Source organism: Sarcophilus harrisii, chromosome 1, assembly GCF_902635505.1.
Source record: "Sarcophilus harrisii chromosome 1, mSarHar1.11, whole genome shotgun sequence".
NCBI lineage: Eukaryota > Metazoa > Chordata > Mammalia > Dasyuromorphia > Dasyuridae > Sarcophilus > Sarcophilus harrisii.
This window is the reverse complement of record NC_045426.1, coordinates 453237235-453265049: the sequence shown is the minus strand read 5'-3', so window position 1 is coordinate 453265049 and position 27815 is coordinate 453237235. Positions and strand designations below refer to the sequence as shown.

The 27815-nt window shown below is 34.2% G+C and overlaps 1 protein-coding gene across 1 annotated transcript in view; it reads right to left on the bottom strand.

The window, feature by feature from the left end:
• CPA6 (carboxypeptidase A6) overlaps positions 1-27815 on the bottom strand; it is a 105652-nt gene that overhangs the window by 34904 nt on the left and 42933 nt on the right. Inside the window, exons 5-6 of the mRNA XM_031946535.1 lie at positions 10511-10621; positions 10071-10161 (exon numbers count right to left, since the gene is read on the bottom strand). Coding sequence (XP_031802395.1) covers positions 10071-10161; positions 10511-10621 — 202 coding nt within the window. The remainder of the gene's footprint in view (positions 1-10070; positions 10162-10510; positions 10622-27815) is intronic.

The window sequence follows — 27815 nt, the reverse complement described above, 5'->3', positions numbered from 1 at the left end:
GAAACAACAACAATAAAAAATGAGTATTGAAATTGTTATAAGAAATTTTGAGTGGAAAGTAAGATAGGCCAGTTCAGATAGAGTGGACAGTTCACTTGTAAAGTGAAGAGATGGAAGACCTTCAAATATACTTTCTCATGAGTATTCAAAATATGATCTCTAAGGGCAGTTAGATAGTACAATGGATATATTATGGGCCTGGAGTTAGGCGGACCTGAATTCAAATCTGGCCTCAGACATTTTAGCTGTTTGACCCTGGGTAAGTTATCTAATTCTGACTGTCTCAGAAAAAGGAAAGAAAGAAAGACTGACAGACAGACAGAAAGAAAGAACAGCATAGAATAAACCGTTTCCCACAAATAACACATTTAACCAGTTTCTTCCAGATGCTGATTTCTTCCCCACAAATACCCAAATTTGGGGTTAAGATTTTCTGTGGCTTGTCTTCATGTGACTTTTTTGATAAACTTGAAGGTCCATTCTCTATTGTAAAGCCTTTGCCATAATCATGATATCATGGGATTTTTCCTTAGTATGCTTTCTGATGTCTATAAAAATGCACATATAAGTGTGAGTACCAACTGATTGTACCACTCTTACTACACATACTTGTTGGACTGACTTTATGTAGCGTATTTACAGGAGGACATGGACAAGAGTTACAAAAGATGGGCAGGTATGGATGTGTTGAAAGCTAGATTGCTAGAGTGAACATCTGCATGAGATCATAGACCCTTTGGAATACATCCGAGTTAACATAAACACTTAACATTTAACACATTCTTAAGAGAGGTTGATTGAATATGCTTGCTAAATTCCATTATTTTCCACCCCAAAGTTTGATGTCTTTCACATATAATTGTAGAAAAAACCTGTTGAAAATCTAGAGGTCACTAATAGTTGTATTTGCTCCTTTAAAAAAATCACTTTTAGCATAAAAATATTGCTTTTTAAAGTCATATTGTAGTCTTAAAATGTAAAATATTACAATTTGCTCAATATCATTGATCTCTATACTAACATAAATTAATAGTGACTCTCCATAATGCTTGTATTCCATTTCTTCAGGTTCATCTCACTTTGCATTCTCTTCTATCCAAATTGTTTTTCGCATTTGTGAGTTTCAGTTGACAGGCATGGGTCCTATACATCATTGTGATTTAGTAATAATGTTCAATACTCTCCATTGTTTTCTTTTTTCTTTAAAAGTCCAATGTAACACACATTGACCCATTGTTAAGGGTTGCTAAGTAAATGACTCTGTGTTAGGGGTTGGGATATAAAGGCAAATTGAAATCAGTCCTTTCCCTCAAGGTATTTCTATTCTACTGGATAAATAGGGAAGATACAATATTTTGAAGGTATACACCTGATCTTTTGAGGCAGGAGAGTACAATGCTAACTAGGACAGTTAGAATAGTCTCAATATAAACATTTTGTTAAATATGAGTTTTGGCTATTTACTTCTTGTAATAATATCCTCATCTATTTGGTCCTCATTATTTGTCTAATTTAACTAACTAGGAGTTATTTGGATGTCTTAAGCTATAATAACCAAAATTAACATGGTCTGGGATCTTCTCTTTCAAACAACGCCAGAACACAGTGGAATGGAACAGAAAGAACAAAGGCAAAACACTGATGAGCTGAGCCACACAGAGAGGAGGGCATGGTAGGTGGCACTTAGTTCCTTTTCTAAGAAAACCAAGAAACTTAGACAATTAGACATTTGTTCTTGGGCAAGTACTTTTCAAAAGTAATTGTTTTGCTCTGTGTCTTTAGGTATCTGTAGAAGTTTAAAACCTTTAAATTATGAGAATAATAGTCCCAGTTCTGTAGTAAGAATATATAGTTGAGACCTTTAGGCATCTAGATATTAGAGTGGATAAAGTGCTTGGAGTCGGGAGAACCTAAGTTCCAATCAGATCTGTTTGACTCTGGGCAAATCACTTAACCCTGTTTGCCTCAGTTTCCTTATGGGTAAAATGAGCTGGAAAAGGAAATGGCGAACTACTTTAGTATCTTTGCCAAGAAAACCCCAAATGGGGTCACAGAGAGTCAGACATAACTGAAATGATTGAATAGTAGAACCTTTTAAACACATTAGCACTTGATGAGCATGAAAATCTACTTCACATGCATTGGGATTTTTTAATGCATGAAAAGTAGAATAATGATTGCTCAATTAGGGAAGGAATTCAACATGAAGAATGAAGAAGCAGGTGTTCACATTCTGGTGTTGGGAATAAAAAACGGAGAGGCATGAAACAAAAAAAAAAATCAATGTAAAAACTGAAAGCATGAAAATGAGAGGAACTAGGTGGCTAAATTGCAAAAGACTCTCAAATTCCAAACCAACTATTTCAAAAACATTGTGAAAACAATAGATTTGACTCCATTTCTAAAAACAGAACAGAATGCCAGCCAATCAATCAACAACAATTTGTTATATATCTGTTATATGTTTGTTCTTGTACTAGACCCTGGCATTCTACAGACATAAATAAAACAGGCAAACTTTCCCTCAAGGAGTTTATATTCTACTGGGGGAAAATGTGTGTATATTGTACATATACAAATATATATGTACAATATACACACAAACACAAGATTTCTATAAAGTATATGTTATTTTTGTTATTATTCAGCCATTCAATCATATCCAATTCTTCATGATCCCAGTTGGGGTTTTCTTGGCAAAGATACTGGAGTAGTTTGCCATTTCTTTCTCCAGGGAATTAAGGGTCACACAGCTAGAAAGTGCTTAAGACCTGATTTGAACTCAGGTCTTCTTGGGATTCTTTTCCTAGCATTCTATCCACTGAACCACCTAACTGCCTGTGTGTTATCTTACTCTCTCCTAATTTTTCTTATGTTATCAATTCCCTATTAAACTTATTTTTTCCTGATCTTTCTCCTCTAAAGAGCATTTTCAGCATCTAAAACAGTAGCAAAATACAAAGTGAGGACCACTTCCTTCTCTATATCATTGATTATCATCCTTTCATTTGTAATTACCAGTGGTTCTTTTCTTTCTTTAATCATTTTTCCTCTCGTATAATTAAAATCTTCCCCTCCCCCTTTTGTTATCCTTAGCCTTCATTACTATTCTTATCATATGTTTAATGCTCTTAACTTTTTATAGGATTGTACTTTTCATACTCTTATCTACTCTTGCTTTTGTTTTTTGGACATGTTACTTTGAAATTTGAGATTGTTGCTAAGTTTGCAGGATATCATAGAAATAAAGGACAGGTTGTTTTGGTAGATATTTCCTACCCAATTTTGAATTATTTTCTTATTTATGTTCTCTATGTTAAAACAAAGCAGATGGAAAAATAAGTTCTCCTCTTTGTCAAGACAAACTTCCCCATTTATACTCAAGATCCAAAACCTCCAGTTTCCTCTGATACTTTGTTCTATTAATCATTCTTTTTGTCTAGCTGTGGGAAGCAGAGACACCTTCTTGCCTGGTGTGCTATGAATTCATATTTGGTACAAAAATACAAGGGATTTCCTGAATCTGATAAGTCAGTTATGCTCACAGTAGTGGGAGTTTCGAAAATAGAGAAGGCAAGTGGGCTTCTAATCATCTTTCTCAGAGAGAATAATAATATTAACAGCATATATGTTGTTCATATTTATACATCAATGTTTGTAAAGTGGTTTTTCCCCTATAATCCTGTAAAGTAGTGTTAAATTTTTATTTTACAGATGAAGAAACTGAGACCCTTGAAGAAATTATATTACTTGTACATGATCTTATTGCTATGTGCCTAAAGTGAGATAGGTACCCAAATTTCCTGCCTTCCAATTACACTTGACTCCAATTTATCTTTATAGCCTTATTACAAATGATCATGAATCCCTTTTCTGTACTCAAAGCATAGACCAGGGGTCCTTAATCATTTTTATGTTATAGATCCCTTTGTTAGTCTAATGAAACCTGGATCTCTTCTTAGAAAATGTTTTAAATGCATAAAAGAAAGTACATAGGATTAAAAAGCAAAGCAATTATATTGAAATCAGCTATAAAAATACTAAACTAGCAAGTTTCAGACCCCATGTTTAGAATCCCTGGTCTAGCCAAGCTGAACTTTTTTTTTTTTTTTTTAGGTTTTCTTCATATATGATATCTCACCTCTTCTGTTTTATGGTTGGTTTTATGATTGGAAAGTAACATTATCTATGTCATATTGTATTTTTATTTATTTTGTTAAACATTTCCCAGTTATATTTTAATGTATTTTCATTTACCTGTGGACTATGAATTGGACACCTCTGGTGTAAAATATATTACTCAGTAAATCAATCAACCAATCAGTATTTATTAAGTGCCAAATATGTGCTACACACTGTGCTAAATGCTAAGGTTACAAAAAAAATCAAAAGACAATCCCTACCCTCAATGAGCTTACAGTCTTATGGGAGAGACAAAATATATACAAAGCAAGCTATATTCAGATAAATAGGAAATTAACAGATGGAATGCACCCAAATTAAGAGGAGTTGGGTGAGGCTTCCTATAAAATGTATGACTTTGGACAAAGTCAGACTCAGAAGTGAGACCGGCAGACCAACAGACTGCAGAGGATTCTGGATCAGACTATGACAGACACAGACTGTGAAGTGGACAACAAAGACTTTGGACAAGTGATTATTCTGTTGAGACCAAGACTGGTCCCAAGGCCCTCCAGAAAGCTAGCTTGGACATTACAGATATCCATAAATGTTAAAAGTTTTAGAAGATAATTTTCAGCTCAATGGGTAGAATCTCTATGAAGGATTTATGGGAAATCATTAAAAAGACATGGGTTGGTTGCAATCTTCATTGCTGGAAGGGGGTACTTCCATTGATGATATCATGGACCATTAAAGTATTTTGTAACCGAGCATAATAGAAATAAGTATTTGGCTTTAATGGTGCTGGGGATGCAAAAAAAGACAAAAGATAGTTTCTGATCTCAAGGACCTCACAATGGAAGGGGAAGATGATACGCAAATACATACAGACTCACACATATATATACACACACACACAAAGCAAATGACATAAAAGATAAGTAAGAAATAATCAACAGGGAAAACATTGGAATTAAGAGGGGTTGAGGAAGTCTTCCTGAAGAAGGTAAGCTTTTAGTTGGGACTTAAAAGCATCCACTAAACATCTGCTAAGTCAGTAATCAGAATGGAGGGAGATCAATCTAGATAGACATGGGGGACAGTCGGAGAAAATTCCTGAAAATGGAGTATCTTGTTCTTGGGAATAGTCACGAGGCCAGTGTCATTGGATGAGAGTATGAGTTGGGGAGAAAGGTATAAGAAGACTGGAAAGATTAGAGTGTGCAAGGTTATAATAAATTTTGAAGGCTAAACAGAACATTTTGTGTTTTCCCCTAGAGGCAATAGGAAACCACTGGAGTTTATTAAAACCTGGAGACATGAGAATATCAAGGAGGAGAAAGTGATTAATAGAGTAGTAATAAAAATGCATCTAGGTGTCAAAATATTCAAGGATTGAAATAATCAATCTAGAAATTGTCACTTGTTTCTATCTTTATTACTCAGCCTTACCAGTCATGTTTTAGAAAAGTAGATAGTGTAATGAAGAAAGAAAAGAGAAAACCTAAATTGGTCAATTTCAATAACTGATTATTAATCCTTGCTGTCCCACTAGTTTTGAAAAATGTTGTATCACTTTTCTGGATTAAGAGCAAAAATTGTTCCTCTTTGTTGCCTGGTTTGATTTGGGCCACAACAGAGTTTTCTTTTTTCTATTTGCATGGTTTAGAAATAATTTTTGCTAGCATATTCAGGATCAATTAGTATATAAAATAAATAACATGCTCTTATATCTTTAATTGTAATAACTGCTATGAATAGTTGTACAATTTGCTATTTGTTTAAAATTTGAGTTAATTCATTTTAGATTTTGAATAACTTCTGGGAAAATATAAATGAATCAAAAGCTGAAAGAAGAAACTGAAGTAATTATCAGCAAGATTTCAAAGTGGAAACATATATCAACAAAACAGATAAGCTCAGTAGAGAAGGAAAACCTAATGGAAGCTAGAGACTTTTGTGTAACATGATAGGGAGAGTTTGCAAACAAAAGAGTCTAACTTTATACGTATATCATTAGCTGGACTGCTAGAGTTACTTAGCTAGTACTGTTAACTAATGAAATGAGGAATGGGTAAGGATGTAAAGTATTGATAATTCAGTCTTTAAGCTCTTGATTACCACCTACTGGAGGCAGAGGACAATTTTGATCTGACAGATTTGGGACAAGTTGTTGTTTGTCCTTCCTTCTTGAATAGGACCTTGACATCAGGGAAGGAAGCCATGACAAGCAAGTGAATTGGATTTAAGTAAGGGAGGGCTGTGCAAGGTCACTTGCCACACTTTCCCCTCCAGAGCTATCTGGATCCAATGGTATAGATCAAGACGACTGGAGATGACCTTTGATGAAATGGGAGCCCTACTCCTTTTTAAGCTAAGGTCTTGGTCTTAGTTTAACTGAGGCTGCCCCGATTCCGAAATTAAGGCAAGGTAGTAATTGAGGCAAAGAATCTCATCTTTCACTACTCCAACCCCCAATCCCCCCACAAACTCTAAATAAATAAATAAGTCTGGGAGAGGAAGACTCTCAGGGTTTCTGGCCAAAGCAGAAATGACTGCTATTTATATTCAATCTTGGTCAATCAGGACCCAAGCAAAGACCAAATGGGGCTTGGCTTGGCACTTAACCGGGGTAATAGAAAGAACACTGAACTTAGGGTCAAGACATCTCTGCTCCTTATTAGCCAGGTTTTCTTGGCCAAGTCTCTTATACTCTATAAGCTTTAATTCCCCAGTTGTAAAACTGAGATAATGATCCTTGTGCTTCTGTCATATACTCTGTTTTAGCTGAAATATCCTGATTTGGACTCCAATTTCCATTGTACTTCAGAGGAAGGTTGGTGAGAGTTGGGGATGAAAAAGTATGGGGATGTTTAAAAAGGGACTGAGTTGAACACAATGGGGAAAAAAAGAAGAAATGATATCTTGTTGGCAAATCCAAGCAGTTGCCCTCTTGAATTGCCTGGGTCAAACTTTAATATTAAGTCAGTTTATTCCCTGTCTTGATGAGGGAAACATCCTGCCCTGACTTGTTCCCATGACAAAGACACAGAAAAAATTGAGGGAGTAGGACTTGAGAAACCAGTTACAGTCACCTGGAAGCAAAATTTAGTACTAGATTGTCTGCCTGAGTCTAGTCTATTTTATTCTCCAGGATAGACTTGTTGGATCTGAGTCTGTGCTTCTGAGTCACCCTGTACTTAGTGAAAGCTAATCTATTAAGGAGGTTTTGTCTTGAGTGGAAAAAACTGGATAATTTCTCATTCTCTGTTTATAATGTGATTTTTTCTCATAATGTCTCTTTAATGTAGAAATGAAGGTTCCTTTACATTTTATAAGGGAAGATGGAAGCACAGAGAGTGAAAATGGGTTGACTTTATCCTGGTAATATTGCTTTCTGTATATATAAATTTAAGTATTCTGGCAAGAGAACATATCTATCTTTTATGAATCTTATGGGAAAACAGAGGACATAGCCTTCTAAAAACTTCAAAACTGAAAAAGGAAGGTGGTATTTTCAAATTAGTGTGTGGAACATTATGGTCTGAATGTTATGGAGACAAATCTGTTTTCCTTAAGATGATTCAAGAATAGATTGAAGCTAGTCTTTCTAACTGACTTCAATTGGGCACACCATCCCCTTGAGGCAATGAGGTTACATAGTGGATAGAGTGCTAGGGTCTGGAGTCAGGAAGACTCTTCATGAGTTGAAATATGAATCTATGTGGCCCTGGGCAGAGCATTTAACCCTGCTTATCTCAGTTTCCTCCTATGCAAGATGAACTGGAGAAGGAAATGATAAAACATTCCAATATCTTTGCTAAGAAAACCCCAAATGGGATCATGAAGAATCATTCACAACTGAGAAATGACTAAACAACAATTTCTCAGGTCAATAGGCTGTATAACTTTGGAAGTCCAATATTTGTGAGATTCTTTGCCATTTTCAAGGTTCTTATTAGAATCAAGAAGATAAACTATCTAAAAAAACCTCCCACATACACAATTCTGAGTATAGCACAAGAAAACAATATTGTGAATGATAGAATTGGGTCAGGAGAAGAGAACTGTACTGGACAGTAAGCAAGTCTTTCCTCTGACAATGATGGGATGAGGGATTATGGACAATTTTCTCTATAAAATGTGAGCTTCTGGAGGCCTGGTATTTTGACTTCATATTTCTATCACCCTCCACATTGCCTTGTACAATGTGGGTGCCTAGTAAATGTTGAGTCAACTGAATTGCATTGATGATCATCAGAATTTTCATTTGCAAACAGGAGATGATAAAACTTATACTACCTGCCTCAAAGTATTTTGAGATAAGCTCTTTGTAAAATGCAAACTTATATAAATGGGAGCTATTAAATTAGTAATAATAATACATCAAAGACATGCTTCTGGAATGTAGCATCAAAAATGAGACATTAAAATAGTCACCGTTTCTGCCTTAGTTCTCTGTAGTTCTCAAAGGCATGGATTATCAATAGTAATAATTTACATGCTTATGTAGTGCTATATAAATCAATGACATCTAAGACCAAAGGAGATGATAGATTAGTCATGTAATCAGAGTAAAGGTTAACAAATGGATGTTCAAGGACTACATTTGTATCCCTAAAATATTAAAAAACCCCAACAAAATAAAAACCCCAAAACATTCTTTACACATGCAGTAGAGTTTCATTAGTAGCTTTATGGAATGATATGGCATGAAACTGAAAAAGAATGGGAAAGTTTAGAGAAATTGTGATCTACACCAGTGTATCCATATGACTGAGACCATGGGCCTATCAAAGTATACAAAGCAACAAGATGATTTCTTTATTAATAATTTACAAAAAAATCCTAGATTGCCTCTTTCAAAAATACATATTAATTAATTTGTACTTTTCCCTCACCTAAAATTGGGCTGATTTTTGGAATAAGAGATTCTATGTAGTCAGGAGTGGTGTGTGTATGTATGTGTGTGTGTGTGTGGCAATTGGGTTTAAGTGATTGGTCAGAGGCATGTATATAACTAGTAAGTGTCAATATCTTGAGGCTGAATTTGAACTCAGGTCCTCCTGACTCCAGCGCTGGTTTTTATCCATTATAGACCTAGCTGTTCTGAGAAGCAGTTCTGAAAGCAAAATTAGTTCTGAAAAGCAAAAGTGGCCATTTTTTGACAGTCTCTCTTTGCTTTCCTTCTGTTCTCAAATATGATACTATTCATGTTTTTCTCTACTTTTTATGAATTTGATTTTCCTAGCTTGAAGACATGCAAATCTGATTGTTCTTTCCACACATTATCTATCTTTAAAAGTTAATTTTTAAGTCTTTTTATAAAAGTTATAGAGGTTGTGATCTGCACTGGTGGAAGGTGTCTCCATATTGCTAAGATCATGGGTCCATTGAAGAATAAGGAAAAGCCAGAAAGCTATTTCATTATTAATAGGAGAACGGTTTGAAATAAAAGTGGAAGCAAAATATAAAATTGTCTGTATAAACTTGTCCATACATATTCCTTGACTGACTGACTAGTTGACTATAACTAGGAAGAAAGGTTTGGCAGCTTTCATCAGTGTGGCAGGATAAACATGGTTGGGGTAAGGATGATAAAATTACTTAACCATATTTAAATCACAAATTAGTTTCTGCTCTAGTTATTTCCATGATACACATATATTATTCCTCCCAACTTTTACATTTATGTTTAAATGATCAATTTTCAGAATATGGCTGAAAGACTTAAATTCCTGGTCCTAAAATACATAATATATACACATCTATCCTTATTTCCTTTGAGAATCATGATAGAGACCCCATGTCTCTGCTTTTCTGTGTCAGTCTTGCATAGACTAGAAAGGTAGCAGAGGCTCCTGCTGGATTGCTAATGGGCTCATCACTCTGAAGTGTGAAACCTATGGACAACTTGTGATCCAATTTCCAATTATTTCCCAACTTACCACACCAGTTCACCTTCCAATTACGATTAGCATCCACTCCACGGCAACGGAACCTTGAGTTTCTTGATCTTGTTTTCCTCCAAAATCGATCCTAACCTCAATTAAGAAAATAGATGAAGAAAAAAATCTACAGGTTAGTCAAATGTACAAAATTAGATCAAGTACTCTATTAATTTCAGTACTTATGTATGATTTTCTTTTTCAGCATCTAAGAAAGGAGGCAGCAGGACAATTAATGGAGAGAGCATTTGAATAATAATCAAGAGATGGAGGTTCTATCCCTGCTCTCCTATTAACTGTGTGACTCTGGGCAAGTCAGTTTCCCTTTTTTGGCTTTCTCTCTCTCTTTTGGACTAAATGATTCCTAAAGGCCCACCAAGTTCTAATATTCGATGTCCTTTGACTTATCCAGTGTCTAGTAGAACGACAAAATGGCTTACATTAGTCCAGCTAAAATGGTATCCATCAACATTAAAGACAGGCATGATGTAGAAATAGAGATGATTTAACATTTTCCTCATGGCAGGATCACTCCGATATGTCTGAAGAGCCTAAAACAAAGAATGGATTTTTTTTTTTTACAATTCAGCCCAAAATAAAAGTCTGTATGATGGCTAAAAAGGATTATAAGAAATGAAATGAGGAAAAGTCTAACACATTAAAAAAAAATACAACCAGTGAATGCTGGGACCAATATATTTAAACTTTTGTCTCTGAAGATATCAACCATACCCTGTTAGGATAATCAGCTGCTTTGATGCCTAAGGGCAACATAATGTCCACATGGTTCCTTCATCTGTTGCTTCAGGGGATTTACATGAATTGAAAAGTTAGAAATATAATCACAATTGCTCTGAGCTCCCAATTAAACAACTGCTAACATTTAGGCAGAAGTTTGGCTTGCTTTAAGTTTCCATTTATTCCTAATTTTCTCCTGGCCTCTTTGTGGTTGAAGCAAAATTCATGTTATTAGGAACATACAGGTGAAGAACCAGAAGAACTAATAATAGATAAGCATTGGAAGGGGAAGTTGGAGGAAGATCTGAACTTGGCTTGAAACTTTCTTCAGTCTTTGAGGGTGGGTATCCTGGTAGCCTCGGCCTGGATTTTCTTAATAGCCCTTCTCATCCTCTTCCTTCTCAGCTGCATCTTAGTTCTCTTTTTTTCCCCTCCCTTTCCTCTTGTCTGTTTTCTCTATGCTAATAATTCTTTTTCAGTTTAGCTCCTGAGGTTCTGACTCATTTTTTACTCTCCAAAACTTTCTCTAGCTTCAGCTCTTTTCTCTGTTTCCCTCTGTAGGTCCTGAGCTGGAATGACCTTCTATCCTTTCCACTGCCAGATGCTCAAATCCCTAGGTTCTGAATTGGCATGCTATTTTACACAAAACTGGCAGTTCCAGATGAGTTTTAAAAAATTATTTTGAATAGCCTTCCTGTGTGGCTTCATTTCACTTTAAGCAATAATGTTAAAGGAATCCTAAATTGATCAAAAAATTTTAATAATCTTATTTAAAATGCATTTGTTTGATTCAAAAGAGATATCTAGGCCTTATTCATACTTAGTTTATACCTCTGGTTTATTAAATCAATGGACAATTCTGGGTTCTCTGTAAGTATTGAAGTGGGGAGAATGGGGTAGCTTAAAAAAGGTTTCTTGACTCATTCTGACTTTAGATTTTCATCTTATGCACAAAACTATTATGCTTTGCACCTGCTGCTCTAACTAGTTTCAACTCCATGGATCAAGATACCCCTATACTGGGTACCTTCTGTCCCCACTTTCCTGCCTCCTTTTGCTTGCTGTCTTCCTTCATTAGATTGTAAGTTCCTCAAAGGCAGGAACTGTCCTTCTTTCTTCTTTTTAATTCATTGTATTCCTAGTACTTAACATAGTGATTGGAAAATAGTAGACAATAAACATTGGATTAACTAACCATAGGTTTGTAAAAAATGCTAAAATAGGAAAGTTAATTGAAAAATCTTAGATCTCTTGAAGGTGTGTATAGAAGTAAAATAGGACTATTTGTCAGAAGTTTTATATTTATTTGACAGTCTTCAAATTTGAGATAGGAAGCTTGGTGTAGAGTATTTTGGTGAGGATTTGAGAGTGAATGAAGAAACGGAGGTACCTGGAAGATAGCATCATCTACAGGATAGACATCATTCATCCTTTGTACCTAAAGGTAAGTCCTTTTCTATTACAATGGTAAACAATGTTGGAAATTATTTATTTTTTATGTTTCAGTTGGTGTTAATAAACTGAGGATCACTGACATTTTTCCCTAGGAATTTTGTATGGTTTTGTAGCGGACTTTAGCCAGGTCATCTACTGAGTGCCTATTATTTATATAGAATCATATGGAAAAAGTAGACAGAGAGACAGAGACAGAGATAGACACAGACACAAAGGGAAAGAAAGAGAGAAAGAGAGACAGAGCTAGAGACAAACAGAGAGAGACAGAGAAATAGGACAATGCAGTATGAGAGGAGAGGAAGCCATTTATATAAATGAATAAAAGATAAAATGAAAAATGCATACTTCTTCAAACTCTAAAGTAGTCAGACAATTCAATAAGCAAACATTTGCCAGTTTTCTAGGAGAGAGAAAAAAAATGCTGCAGGTTTGGCCTCCTACTGTTCTCTCTACCTGGTCTTTGCTTATTTTCAGGGTCACAAAAAAATGAAGGCTATTTTAATCTGTCATCCTGAACCCATAATATTTTTGAAGGCTGAGTAGTGTCTCTATTTCTATCTAGAAACCATTAAGGGTTAGGAAATTTTTAATATATTAAGCTTTTGCTGGGTAGTGTGTGGTTCCTGGTCCCTCCCCCCCCCCGCCCCCAACCCCCCTGAATCTCATGGTACAAATATAATCAATTACCAATTAATTATACCAATAAGTAAGTGCCATATAGAGTATCAGGGATCTAAGTTGCCAGAGGGATTGATTAGATCTGGAGTGCCTGGGGTTGTCTGATGAAGCTTGCTGGCATGTAGAAAATTCCCCAAGAATTTGTGCTACATGCTGTTTTTTTTTTTTTTTTAATTTTAGCTACAACATTATAATATATAATAATACACTAGTTAGCAATATTTTAGTATATATGGAACTTTTCTTGTTATTTTTGTTCTTGACCTCTTTAGGGAATATTCTGATCAGTGAGATATTTCAATCAGAAGTTATGGACATTTCAGTCATTTTATTAATTGAATTTCAAATTGCTTCTGACAACAGTTGAATCAATTTATAGGTCTATCAAAAACATATTAGTGTACTTGTTACTCTAGCCTCTCCAACACTGACTATTTCCGTTTTTGTCTTCTTAGAAAACTTGCTGAGTTTTAGGTAAAATCTATTAGCAATTTGAAACAATCTTTCATACTGTTGTGAATAGTTAAAATTCTTTATTTGAAATCTGTTCCTATCCTTTGACCACTTATCCACTGGGAATGACTCTTAGTATTATATTTTTGTGTTAATTCACTAAATACTTTGGATAGCAGATTCAATGTAAAGGTTTTTTTTCTTTCCCCAACTGACAATTTCTTTTTAAAATTCTAGATATATTGATTTTGTTTATATAAAAACTTTTCAATGTCATATAAACATCTTTATTTTTGGAAACACTTCCAACCCTTATTATTTAGTGATGAATTTTCTACTTAGTCATGGTTGTGAGAGTAATTTCTTTTCATTTTCCCCTGATTAAAAAAATTGACCTTTTATATTTAAGCCATGTATTCTTTAGGAATTTATTATGGTATATGGTATGATATGTAGGTCCAAATATAAACACATATGTGCATATGTATGCATATATACATACATATTGCTAAAGTGCTTGCCAGGTTTTTCAGCTTTGTTATTGTTCAGTTGTTTTCAATTAACTAATACTTTGTGATTCCATTTGGAGTTTTATTGGCAAAGATACTGGAGTGATTTGTCATTTCCTTCTCCATTTTATAGATGAGGAAACTGAGGCAAACAGGGATAAGTGATTTGTCCACGATCACACAGCCAGTAAGTGAGGCAGATTTGAACTCAGGAGTCTTATTGACTCTAGGCCCAACAGTCTATCACCTACCTAGCTGTCCCCAGAATCCCTTTTTTAAATAGAGAATCCTCCTATAAACAGTTTATGTTCTTAGATTTATCAAATACTAGGCTATTGAGTTGCAAAGTTTCTATTTCTTATTTATCTATTATGTTCCATGCATCTACTCATCTACTTTTTTAGCCATCATCAAATAATTTTTGTAACTATTGCTTTATAATATAATTTGATATCTAGAAGCATTATTTCTCCTTCACTCCTACTTTAATTCAGAATTTCTTTTGAGTTTCTAGACCTTTTGTGCTTTCAAATGAATCCCTTGTCAGAGATATTGAAAAGGGAGATTTCTGTTCAGGAGTAACTTGTATGAGATTACTTCTGAGATTCCTTCCAATTTTATGATTCTATGACAATTTCAGAAGTAATGAAATTTCTCCTGTTTTATTGGGTAATTGAAAGATGCATAGTGAGTAGAAGTAGGCTGTGGAATAAAAACTTGTGCCCAAGAAATGAATAAAAAGACATCATTAAGGAAGATTGGAAAAAAATAGGTGAGGAGGTTATCTAATGAAGGCTACACATAACAAGTGAATAGCGCAAGTGCTGGGCTTCCATCTATGAATTATTAATGATCCAAAGGAAAGACTATAGTATGTTGAATAGTCTTATTTAGAGGATTTATTAATGCAAATGGGCAATAAATGAACAGATTGAGAAAGTTAGAGAGATTGTGATCTTCCCTGGTGGAGGAAACTCCTACTCTGATAAGTCACAGATCCATTGAAGATTCTTAGACTATAACTCATGAGAACAGCATTAATATATATGTATATATATCAGTTGATAACATATATTTTTAGCAAGTTCATTTACATTTATGTGTGCATTTGTTATACTTGATTTAATTTTTACAAATTAATATAATAAAGGTTCAAATAATAATGCTTTTAAAAGTAATAAGAATAATATATAAAGAAATGTGTATTACATATTGCATCATTTATGGGACTAGATCTAATCAGTGTCTCTTGTATGGTGTAGAATATTCCCCTGTAAGGTTGATGAGTCATTGTGTGGAGTACTAAATTCATCTTGGCACTAATAAGATGAGTCAACACATAAGTACATTCATTAATTTGGACTAAGAGCTGCATTTATATACTTGAAAAACCTCAGGTGGTTCTGAAGCTACTGGCTGACAATTCCAAATTTTACAGATTTTTATACACTTAATCCTTCAGGTCATTCTGGGTTCCTCTGTTCTCCTGACTGATTTTCATAATATTTAAAATAATATAGAAATGGAAAGTCGTAAAAATCCTGGCACTTGCTTTCTTTTTTTTTTTTTTTTTGGCTAATGCTTGAGCATCAGTGTTCTATGGAGCCTTGCAAAGGGAAAATATTCTAATAGGGATAGAGAAAAACAGTGGTGATCTAATTGCCCCCTTCCTTTTCAATTAGACAGTAGGAATGTGGCTTCCTAAATTTCCCAGGGAAAGGTAGAGAAGAAAATAAAGTAGATAGCTGGCAGCTTTAAAGTCCTTTTCCACTCTACCTGGATACCTCCCACGTTTCTTAAGAATAGTTTCTCTCCAGCATTCAAAAGCTCTACTAGCAATTACTTGGAGAACAGGGACATATAGAAACTTCCTCCTTAGAGGCAAGTAGTAGTTCAGTATATATAACATTGGATCTGGAGTCAGGAAGACTTAAATTTAAGTCTAGTCTATAAAATAATAATAGCATCTAATTTCTAAGGTTTTTGTGAGGATCAAATGAGAAAGTATAGCAGGTACTATATAAATGATTATTCCTTTTTGCTTAACATTTTTTTTTTGTCTTTCTGTTGGAGCTTTAGTCATTATGATAAAAGATGATTAACTTTGACATAAATAAACTTTGTTGCCAGAGGATTAGTCAATAAGGGTATGCATCAATTCATTGTATCAGATCTTCTATTCCTATCAGGACTAAGAGGTGATAGGTTATCCAATGTATAGTATAGACATAACTATAGTATATATACTATAGTTTTTTAAAATCAGTTTGTAAGTATTCTAGCTGTTCTTCTTATGAAAACAGAAGGTAAAATGAATTTTAAAAGCTACTACATATAGGATTATCTTTAAAGTTTCTTCCAGCTCTAATATTCTATGGACCTACGAAATTTTGGTTAGAGAAAGGAAGCAAGTTCTCTTGAAGATGAGTGGTGGTGACACTGGGAATGCATAATTAAGGACATTGGTGTGAGTACCTTGTCAGCAAATCTTTAATTAAAAAATATGCTTCATCTCTCAGAGATGACATTTTTGTGTAAACTTGGATAAAAATAAAAGGACTATAGGTTTTTGTATGGTTTGATTGTTTTATATAATAAAGAATCTTAGCAGCATTTCTCTTCTGATGTGGAAGACACTTTTTAGTACTCAATACACATACTATACATGGATATGTGGAAGAAGAGGTGACTAGGAATTAAAGTATACCTGTTTCTAAGTTTCAATCATGGGTAATTTCTTACATAGAGATTTTAAGTTGTAGCGGCTTAAAGGTCCTTGTAAAACAGTGTATCACAAGCCTCAGTGTGGCAATCACAAGGAACTACATTCACCTTACTTTATCAATATGTTTCAAAATTTTATTTCAGGGGTGGAGCCAAGATGATAGAATAAAGGCAGTGACTCACCTGACTTCTCCCCAATTCACCTCCAAACAACTTCAAAATAACAACTCAAAACAAATTCTGGAGTGGTAGAATCAACAAAAGAGTGGGGTGAATCTACAACAACTTAGAATGTCAATAGGAAAGTTCTCACTTGGTATGAGAATGGAGTACAGTTCAGGCAAGCAGCACCTGGGCAAGCTAGTTTGTCTTTGACAGCAACTGAATTAGAGTGTAATTTCCAGAACTCTCAGCATACAGATGTCAAGAGGAGTGGACAACTGGTCAGAAAATTCTAGGAGGAGGCACAACCAAGATGACAGAGTGACAAGATGACGACTCACCTGAGCTCTCCTCCAAATACCTTTAAATAATGACTTTAAACAAATTCTAGTATTAGAACCCACAAAAAGACAGCGTGAAACAATTTTCTAGCTGAAGATAACTTAGAAAGCAAGCAGGAAAGCTCTGTCATTCAAGGGTGTGAGTGGAAAGCAGTCTCAGTGCTGTACAGATCCAATCCCACTAAACCAGGAGAAGTCCTTGGGAGCCTCTGAATCAGTGGCAATAGTGGTGGTTTCCAGATGAGAGCTCTTACCCCATAGACCTCCAAAACAACTTAGAAGTTTGGCCAGAAAGGGTTTATTGCATTAGGGTGAGAAGAACTTGGAAAACCAGCAAACCAGGACTGGACCTTGGGAGCCACTGAATCATACAGGTCAGGTGAGCAGTGATCACACCTTTCATCATACCACCTTGAAAAAAAATAAAAAATTGTAGACACCCAGAACTATTTCTGAAAACAGCAGCACAACCCCCCCTCTGAAGTTTGTAACAGTGTTCTCTCCACTCCAGGAAGTTAAAAATTAAGAAATAGATTGGAAAATGATCATACAACAACAACAACAGCAACATCAAAAATTTGACCAGAGAAAGTTACTATGGTGATAGAAAGATCAACACAAACTCAGAAGAGAACAACAATATCAAATTAGCTAAATGAAAATTCTCTTTAAAAATATGGTCTCAGGTCAAAAAAAAATAGATTTGTTAAAATAACTCAAAAAGAAGAAAGGTAAAAGAAAAATTGAGAAAAGAATTGAGAGGTGCAAAAGAATAAAGAAAAAAGTCAACAGTTTGTTTGAAAAACACAAAAATGGAAAAAAGATGTATAAAAATTCACTGAAGAAAAAATCAAAACTTAAAAAGTAAAATTGGCCAAATGGAAAAGAAGGTATAAAGGTTCATTGAAGAGAATAATTCCTTAAAAATTAGAACTGGACAAGTAAGAGTTAATGACTTTATAAAGAATTAAAAAAAAAGCACAATCAAAAGAATTTTTTAAAAAAGAAAATGTGAAATATCACATCAGAAAAACAAATGACCTAGAAAATAGATTGAGAAGAGATAATTTACAAAGTATTGGACTGGCTGAAAGTCATGATCATAAAAAGAACCCTAACATTACATATCAAGAAATTATTAAAATAACTGTTCTAATATCCTTGAGTAAGAAGGTAAAATAGGATATTGAAATTTGATCACCTTTTGAATGAGATCCCAAAATAAGAACTCTCAGAAATGTTATAGCCAAATTTCAGAGCTCATAGGACAGGGAAAAATACTTCAGGTAGCCAGAATGAAACAATTCAAATCTCATGAAGCCACAGTTAGGATAACCCAGGATTTGGCACCATTTACATTAAAGATGGGAGTACTTGGAATGTAATATTCTGGAAGGCAAAAGAACTAGGATTACAACAAAGAATTATCTATACAGTAAAACAGACTGTAACATTTCAGGAGAAAAAATGGGTATTTAGTGAAATAGAGGACTTTCAATCATTCCCCCGAAATGACCAGAGCTGAACAGAAAATTTGATTCTTAAGTACAAGACTCAAGAGAAACATAAAAAGATAAACAGAAAAGAGAAATCATAAGAAATTCAACAAGGTTAAACTGTTTATATTTCTAAATGGGAAAATGATACTTGGGGCACAATCTGTGCGTTGTGTTGACTATGGTGGGATGATATAAAAAAATTAAGGGGTGAAGAAGAGGGATACACTGGGACAAAAGGGAAAGGAGAGGTAGAATGGGTGAATCATCTCATCTAAAAAGGTCACACAAGAACTTTTACAGAGGCATGAAATATGGGGTCATGGTGATTGGCAATACTTGAACTTCACTCTCTTTAAAAGAGGAACTAACATACATACTTAGTTGCGTACAGATTTTTTCCTACATTACAGAGAAATAGGAGGTGAGAGAAATAAGAGAAGGTGGGGCTGATAGAAAGGGAGGAGAATTGAGGGAAGCAGTGAACAAAAGCAAAGCACATTTAAGGTAAAAGGGGAGAGTGAGAGGAGAGAGAGAAAGAGAAAGACAAAGAGAGAGAAGGGGGAGGAAGGGAAGGAGAAATAGGATGGAGTGAAATACACAGTTAATAATCATAATAATCATGTGAATGGGATCAATTCACTCATAAAATGGAAGTGGAGAGCAAAATGAATTAAAAATCAAAATTCTACTCTATGTATAGTTTTCAAAGAACACACCTAAAGCAGAGAGATTCATGCAGAATTAAGGTAAGGGTTTGGAGTAGAATCTAATATGCTTCAATTGAAGTAAAATAATTTAGGGTTCCAATTATGATTTCAGACAAAGCAAAATCAAAAATAGATCTAATTAAAAGAGATAAACAAGGAAACCACATTTTGCTAAAAGATACTATAGACAATGTAGTAATAGCAATACTAAGTATATGTGCATCAAGTGAGATAGCATCCAAATTCTTAAAGTAATAATTAAATGAGTTACAAGAGGAAACATTAATACTATACTAGTTGTGGGGCTCAACTTTCCTCTCTCAGAACTAGATAAAACTAACTTAAAAATAAATAAGAAAGAAATTAAGGAGATAAATAGAATCTTAGAAAAGTTAGATATGAGAGACCACAGGGGAAATTGAATGGGAATAGAAATATAGAATATTGCAAGCAAATCCAATAGCAAGAGTTAAAAAGAGAAATTCTATTTAAAATAACTGTAGACAATATAAACTACCTGGAAGTCTTCCTGCCAAGACTCCAGGAACTCTATCCAGGAACTCTGTGAACACAATTAAATTTTCAGATGAAGAAACCATGTAAAAATACTATGAAACACTATTGATTTTAGTAATGCAAATTAAGATAATTCTGAAGTACCATCTCATACCTAACAGATTGGCTAATATGACAGAAAAGGAAAATGAAAAATGTTAGAGTGGATATGGGAAAATTGAGACACTAATACATTGTTGGTTGAGTTGTGAGTTGATTTAATTAATCATTTTGGAGAATACTTTGAAACTATACCCAAAGGACTATAAAACCGTGCATCTCACTATTATGTCTATTACCAATAAATTTCTTTTTTAAAGAGAAAAGACCTATATGTACAAAAATATTTATAACAGCTCATTGTGATAGCAAAGAATTGGAAATTGAAAGGATGCCCAAAAGTCAGGGAATGGCTAAACAAGTTGAGGTATAAGGTTGTAATAGAATACTATTGTACTATAAGAATCGATGAACAAGTAGATTTCAGAAAAAAAAACAAAACAAAACTAAAAAGAACTTTTACGAAATGGTGTAAAGTGAAGTGAGCAGAACCAGAAGAATTACACAGTAATTTTATATGATGATCAACTATAAATGACTTAGTTATTCTTAGAAATGCAAAATTTCAAGATAATTCCAAAGGACTCATGCTGAAAAAATTCACTGTAGAAAAAGAACTGATGGATTCTGAATGCAGATCAAAGTTTACTACTATTTAGTTTTTTTTTTGTCTTGTTTTATTTTTGTCTATTTTCTTTAACATGACTGATATGGAAATAAGTTTTGTACATGCATAGCCTATATCAAATTGCCAGTTTTCTTAATAAGGAGGGTGCAGAAGGAGGGGGAGAATTTAGAACTCAAAATAAAAAAAAAATGGATGTTAAAAATTGTTTTTGTATGTAATTGGAAGAAATAAAATATTTAATAGAAATAAAATTTTATTTCACTCCCAAATGTTTCCAATTTATAAACTAAGGGGTATTAGAGAAGATTTTGAGTACTATTTTGGGCTAGGTAGTTGTCAAGTTTTTAGAAATGAAGTGGATTTAATTGTGATCTTAACTAACATATAAAAAGAAAAAGAAAACAATAGCAGATATTCACCAAGTCATAGACTATTATATTTTAGAGTGTCAGGCATAATGATGTTAAGCACTTTGCCAGGGCTAGTCAGGATGAGAAGTAGGATTTGGACCTGAGCCTTCCAAACTCTAAGCCCAAATTTCCTATTTACTACCATATACTTATAATGGAAAACATGTTACAGAGAAAGAAAATCTTGTCTGAACAATCCTTTGCTAAAATGGAATGAGAGAAAGGAATTTAGGCTATGAACCTTGATCTATAGAAGTCTATGAATTAGATAAAAACAAAATATCTTTCCTTTTCTTCTTATTCAGGTTGCTTTCTTTTGGGAAAAAGAGGGAAATTACTTTCTTAGAGTCATAGTCAGATTCTGGAATATTGGGACACTTAATGTTGATGTGTTAATAAGATAAATGTCAACTAAAAGCACTTTTGAGAACAGAGATGTAGCTCTTTAAAAAGGTAGCTTTGGAAAGGTTTCCCTTCCCCCAATCCTTTGCTTTCCCTTTCCACCAGAAAAAAACACACACACACACACACACTGAATATGATCTAAGAGACTAAGAAAATAATGTTGTGGTGTTTACTGAAGGGCACACTAGGGAAAGAAAACATGTTCAGTGATAACCATAAGAAGAGACTTAAATATCAAGGGCAATAGTAGTCTGTATTTGTGGAATTATTTAGACCATTAATGGTATACTCTTGAGAGTATTCAGGTTTATATATACCAAGGAGAGGATTTAAAATTCAATACAAGGAAAATTACTTTGGGACAGGAGGGAAAAGGATTTCCAAGGGAATAGAGGGATAGAGCTCAATCTGTAAGGATGTTTATCACCCTGTGAAAAATCAGTGAATACTAAATGATAACAAAATAATCACTTGACAATACCAGGCAAAGAGACATGGGAAACCTTGAACAGAGGAACAGAAGTGAAATTTTCTATTTCAGATGTACTTTTTATTTTCAATGTATCATAAATATGACAGGGAAACCAAGAACCAGGTGGGGAAAAGCCAATTACTCTAAATATTCTCATAAGATAGACCACAAGAAAGCTGTTAATATTATTATTTTTAAAAATGGAGTGAAGATAAAGGAGCTTCTTGCTCTCTATTCTGAGTAGACTAGAGGAAGATGGAACAATAATGAATAAATGAAAAATTATTAAGTACTTCCTATGATATTATCAGAAATTGTACTATGTATGCAAGGATAAAAATAAGACACTTCCTTCCTTTGATGAGCTTGTGCTCTAATAAGAGAAAACAAGTAGGATAAGTGAAATTTAGAGAAGGGAGTTTTTGTTAGGGACTCATAGTTATGAGGAGTGAAGCCACAGGGTAGTTAGCTGCCAGGATTTTTGCCGAAGCAATAGTGGCGTTGCTTTAGTTTTGATTACTCTCCCCTGAGTATTGTTTTTCCCTATTAGAAAATAAGATCCTAGAAATCAAGCACTGTCTTACTTTTGTATACTCAGTGAGTGCCTGACTCCTAGTAGATACTTAATAAATGTCCTCCTCTTCCCCCCAGATCGAGACTAATAGACTGAGGGGTGGGTAGGAAGAACTGTATGGATAGGAGAGTACATATAACAACAGAGTGGGTGGGGAGATGTACTACTATGTCTGGGGTAGATGGATATGAAGCATGAGTTCATAAGTGTAATCAGGTAAATAGCTTTGCCCCTCCCTAACTGGGCAATGATGGACTGGGGAAGGTTTTTAAATGAAGGGAAGAAATCATATTTCTGGGAGGACAATAGCAGGGTAGATGGTATTATGTTCTAAGTTATCTAAGGCTTATGGAAGCTAAATCTTATTTTTATTCTGATTATTCTTATTCCAAATCTTATTCAAGAATTTAACATTGACAGATAACATTTATGTAAAACTATGTGGCTGGAAAACTCTCTGTTTATAATATTTCATTTGTTATACTAATTCTGGACATATAATATAATTTAGAGCTAAAAGAGACTTTAGAAGTCATTAAGTACAATCCCTTAATTTCATAAATAAGAAAATGAGGCACAGAAAGGTTTTTTGACTTTCCTGGAATCATACAATTAATAAATGTTCAAGTGGAATTCAAGTTTAGGTCTTCCTGTCTCATTTTTTTAGCTTTCTACTATTGCTCTACTTAGGTACCTGGAACTCATATGACAAATAAATTTTTGTTATGAAAATATAAAATAAGCTCAAAAACAAATGGAAAAGAAGTAAGACTTATTTATTCTTAATGTTCAGAAATTGTTTTTCTTATTCTAAAGAAGCACAATGATGGTAGCCCCTGACTCAGTTTGTGTTCTATAGCCTCATGGGATAAAAGTCAGGATTATATATTTTTCAGATCTATTATAATTAGTTTTCTAGCCACCATTTTTCCTAGCAAGTAGGCCATGTAAATATTAGTTCCATTTTTCCAAATAAGGGAACAGAGACTTGGTAAGGTTAAATGACAAAGGCAAGATCATATTTGTTAGGAGGCTGAATTAAAGTTTGAACCTATTTTTTTGACTCCATGTCCTATACCTTTCTTACTATCCCATACAAACACACTTTTTACACTTTTCTATTCTATACTAACACGTTAAAATCAGACCTAGAACATGAGCTAAGAAAGGGTTCTCACAGGAGGTGTTTTGTCTTATGAAGGTTACTTATGAAGTCTATCTTTTGCAAAAGGTTCACTTGAAATGTCTTATTTTTGAGAGCCAGAGTCTGATGAGCCTGGTTACTGGCCACTCCTATAGATTCCTTAAGCTATATTCCTAGCTGTATGCAGCTAGGTGATTCAGTGGCTCGAGTGATGGCCTTGGAATCAGGAAGACTCATTTTTCTGAGTATAAATCTGGCCTCCTTCACTTACAAGCTGTGTGAATTTAAGGAAGTCACTTTATGCTATTTGCCTTACATAAGCACCCATGTAATAAATTCCTATTGAATTCAATACTTGAGTTCTCCAGTAGTATTATGATCTCATTGATGTAAATACACCCTCTGATGATGGAAACTGCAACATATTCATGCCTGTTTATCTTGTTAGTTCATATCCTCCTGGAAATCACCAAAAAGACAGCTAAGTGGCACAGCAATTAGAATGCTGGGTCTGAAGGGAGTTCAATTCTGGTCTCATTTATTAGCTGTGTGACAATGGGCAAATCACTTAACATTGTTTGCCACAGTTTCCTCATTTGTAAAATTAGCTGGAGAAGGAAATGGCAAACTACTCTCGTCTCTGCCAAGAATATTGTAAATGGGGTCACCAAGAGCTGAACACAGCTGAAAAAATACTGAACAACAAAACCACTATAGGTAGTACAATATGGTATTGTGGAAAGAACCTCTGGAATTAGTGGATCTTAGTTTGAATTTCAATTTTGTCAATTACTACATGTATTGCATTGGTCAAGCCATTTAACTTCTATTTAAGTTTTTTCAGCTATAAAAAAAGAGGTGGGCTGGATGACTGTCAAATTTCTTTCTGATTGTAGATTTATGACTCTATAATACTGCCAGAAGGACTTTTCTTCTTGTTTTGACATTGTGTGGATACCAATGGAGTGTGTGGGGTGTCCATTGATTATCTCTTGCTCTTGTTACAGGGTTGATCCATCTTTCTTTCCAGACTACCTAATAAATTCATGTTGAATTGATTTATTGATTCTCCGACTGCTTTTGTTCCACTTCACTGTTATTTCTTATTAATGTATTGCAGCCTGCAAACATTGACCATGTGCTTCTCTATTGCCTTTAATTCACTCCTAGAAAATAGTTATTTCTTTGTAAACAAATTTATATGCTGGCTTTTATTAACAATGGAAGCTACTTAATCCAACATATTTTTCTTCTTGCCTTGGTTCCCCAGGAAATATATAGTTAAATTCAGTACAGAATGGTATTAAATTTATGTCTCCCATACTCAAGTCCATTGTGACTTGAAATCCTTGGCTTCTTTGAAGTGATTTTGTTTTTGTTTTCCCTTTGTCTTGTTTCATATTTGTTTTTGTTTTCAATTGTTTTGTCTTACATGGTATTTAATTTTGTAAGCCTCCTCAAATCCTTTCTGGAAGTACATTGGATACAAAATTTAAATAAGATACATAACTAAAAAAAAAACTTTTAGAAATCTGTAGTTTTCAATAAAAGATAGAATTTGGAAGTATTTTGCTCTAAAATGTGATACCCAGAAATCAGCATTCCTTGTTCTTCTAAATTTACATTTTATCTGATAATCACTTTTCATCTTAAATCAGGCACACATCAAAACCACAGCAAAAGAATGATAATAGAAAATACTTTCTGAATTCAAGAAAAGACAATATGCATCTTAGCTCTACTCTTAATTGGTATTATAAATGAAGTTATCCTCAGTTGGATATCAAAGATTTTTAAAAGGAAAGAAAATTATTTCATCTTTTGACTACATGATTAAGAAAAAGACCACAGGTACCTTTAAAGTCTATGTTTCCCTGCCACTCCTCAAAAGTCAGTCAGTTGCCAAGTATTACTGATTCTATCTCTCTCATTCATCCTCTCCTTTCTATTCACATTGGCACACTAAAAGATGTTTAATTTCCTTTCATCTGGCCTATGAAAATAGTTTACTAGTTGTTCTCTCTGCCTTCCATTCTTTAGTTTTTTCTATTTCCAATTCATCCTTTGCATAGCTGGGGAAAAAAAAAGAAAAAAAAAGAAACTTTCCTTTTTGACTGTGGTATGCCTCTGATTCAAAATCATTAGAAGCTCTCCATTATTAACAAAATAAAATTCAAACAACCTGTCACTTACAGTCTTGCACAATATGGTTCCAACCTATCTTTCTAATTTTATTTCCCCCTCTTTATTTTTTATTTTGGCCAAACTTTATCATTAGCTATGTTCTCTTCCTTTGCATCTGTACAGACTGTCTTCTGTTACACATAAAAAAGTTAGAAGACATAGTTTCTTGAAAGAGTGGATGTTTCTGAGAGTAGTAATCAACTCTGATTGGTTAACAATTAATGAGAAGAATGAAGATTATAATGAGAGATGGACTTATTCTAATGAAAGCTTGGAGGACTTTACTGATCACTCAGCCTTGGTCAAAGAGACTTATCTAAGCATATATTATCCTACCTAGGCAAATCTAGACAAAAAGGTGGATCCACTTTTATCCAGACCTGTCTGAGTAAAACACAATGGGCTAGAATATTTCAATTCATCTAAACTAAAATTTCTTTACTTTTTGAAAAGATATGAGTTTTCCAATTGGTCAGTTTCATTCAAGTTTTCATCTCATTATGATGCCTGTTCTTCCAAGACTACCTGAATAACCTACAGGGGATGATTTCTAAATAATGAAAGATAGGGTAAAAACTTTAGTACAAATTCAATAATCGACTATTAATGTAGGAGAGAAATAATCATTTCTTACATCTCCATGCTTTCTCCTTCCACAATTAGGGGCTGAGGTGGTATTTCCCTTCCTTCAAATCTAAACTCAGTTAGGTTGGAGCTGCTCCTCTATGAAGCCTCCCTTGTTCCCTCTATTTGTAAATTATCTCTTCTTTATATTTCTTAATTTAGTTCCTCATAATCTGGCCCTTTTCTAAATTCTGGTCTTCTTACAACTTCCCCCTGCTCCCCATCCCATATGCTCTATAACACAACAATATTGACTTTAAAAAAAATGACACTCCATTTCTAGATTCAGAGTATTTTCACTGGTCTATCTCTCATGCCTGGAACATTTTCCTTCCTCATCCTTACCTCCTGACTTCTTTCAAATTATAGTTCAAATTCTACCTTTTCCAAGGTGTTTTCCTTGGTTTCTATCACTTTGTGTCTTCCTTCTGAGATGATCTTTAACTTAACTTTAACTTTGACTAATGTATATATTTTGTTGGTACATAGTTATTTGCATATTGATTTCCTCTTTAGAGAGCAGCTAAGTGATGCAGTAGATAGATTACTGGGCTTAGAATCAGGAAGACTCAATTTTATGAGTTTAAATCTGATGCATACCAAGTGATCTTGGCCAAGTCACTTAAACGTTTCCCCTCATCTATAAAAAGTCAGGAAATGTCAAACCCCTTCAGTAACTTTGCCAACAAAGCCCCTGAATGGGGATCCCAGAGAGTCAGACATGACTGAAATAAATGAACAGCAACAATATTTCTCATTAGAATGGTAGTTGTTCTATTTGCTTGAAGTGGTTCAAAATGACATCACTATGTTGGGAGTCAAGACACAATGTGTCTGACTATGGCTGATCAGAACAATATGAGCTTGGAAGGCTCTACAACAAGAGGGGCACAAATAAACCATATGAGCATTTGGAGGGAAAATGTCTAAATTTGTACCTTTCACATTTCTTTTAAGCTACTGCAATTCTGTTTTGCTCAAAGAGCACAGCCCTTCTTTGCTTCAGACACATGCTAGGTTATGCTGTGCTAGTATTTCTCATGTCTCACAATTGATTCTAAAGTTTTTCAGAGAGACCCTGAGAATTTCCTTGTTTCACTTTTTCAACTTAATATCAAAAGTTAAGTAGAAGTGAAGATTAGAAAAATGCGGAATTTCTGGCTAATTAGAAGGCAGATGAAATGTGTTCTCCATAAAATAGTCATTTAGACAAATGTATTTTTGGCATTTGGGCAACCTGATCAATCCATTGGAGTTGCACTCTCTGCAGTAGATTTTGAATGCTTAGCAGTTTAGCTCAAGAAAAGATCTTAGTATCTGTTATCTTATTCTGCCAGATGATCTTCAGAATCTTCCTAAGACAATTCAGATGGAAGTGATTCAATTTCCTGACATGGCACTGGTATGCTGTCCAGGTTTCACA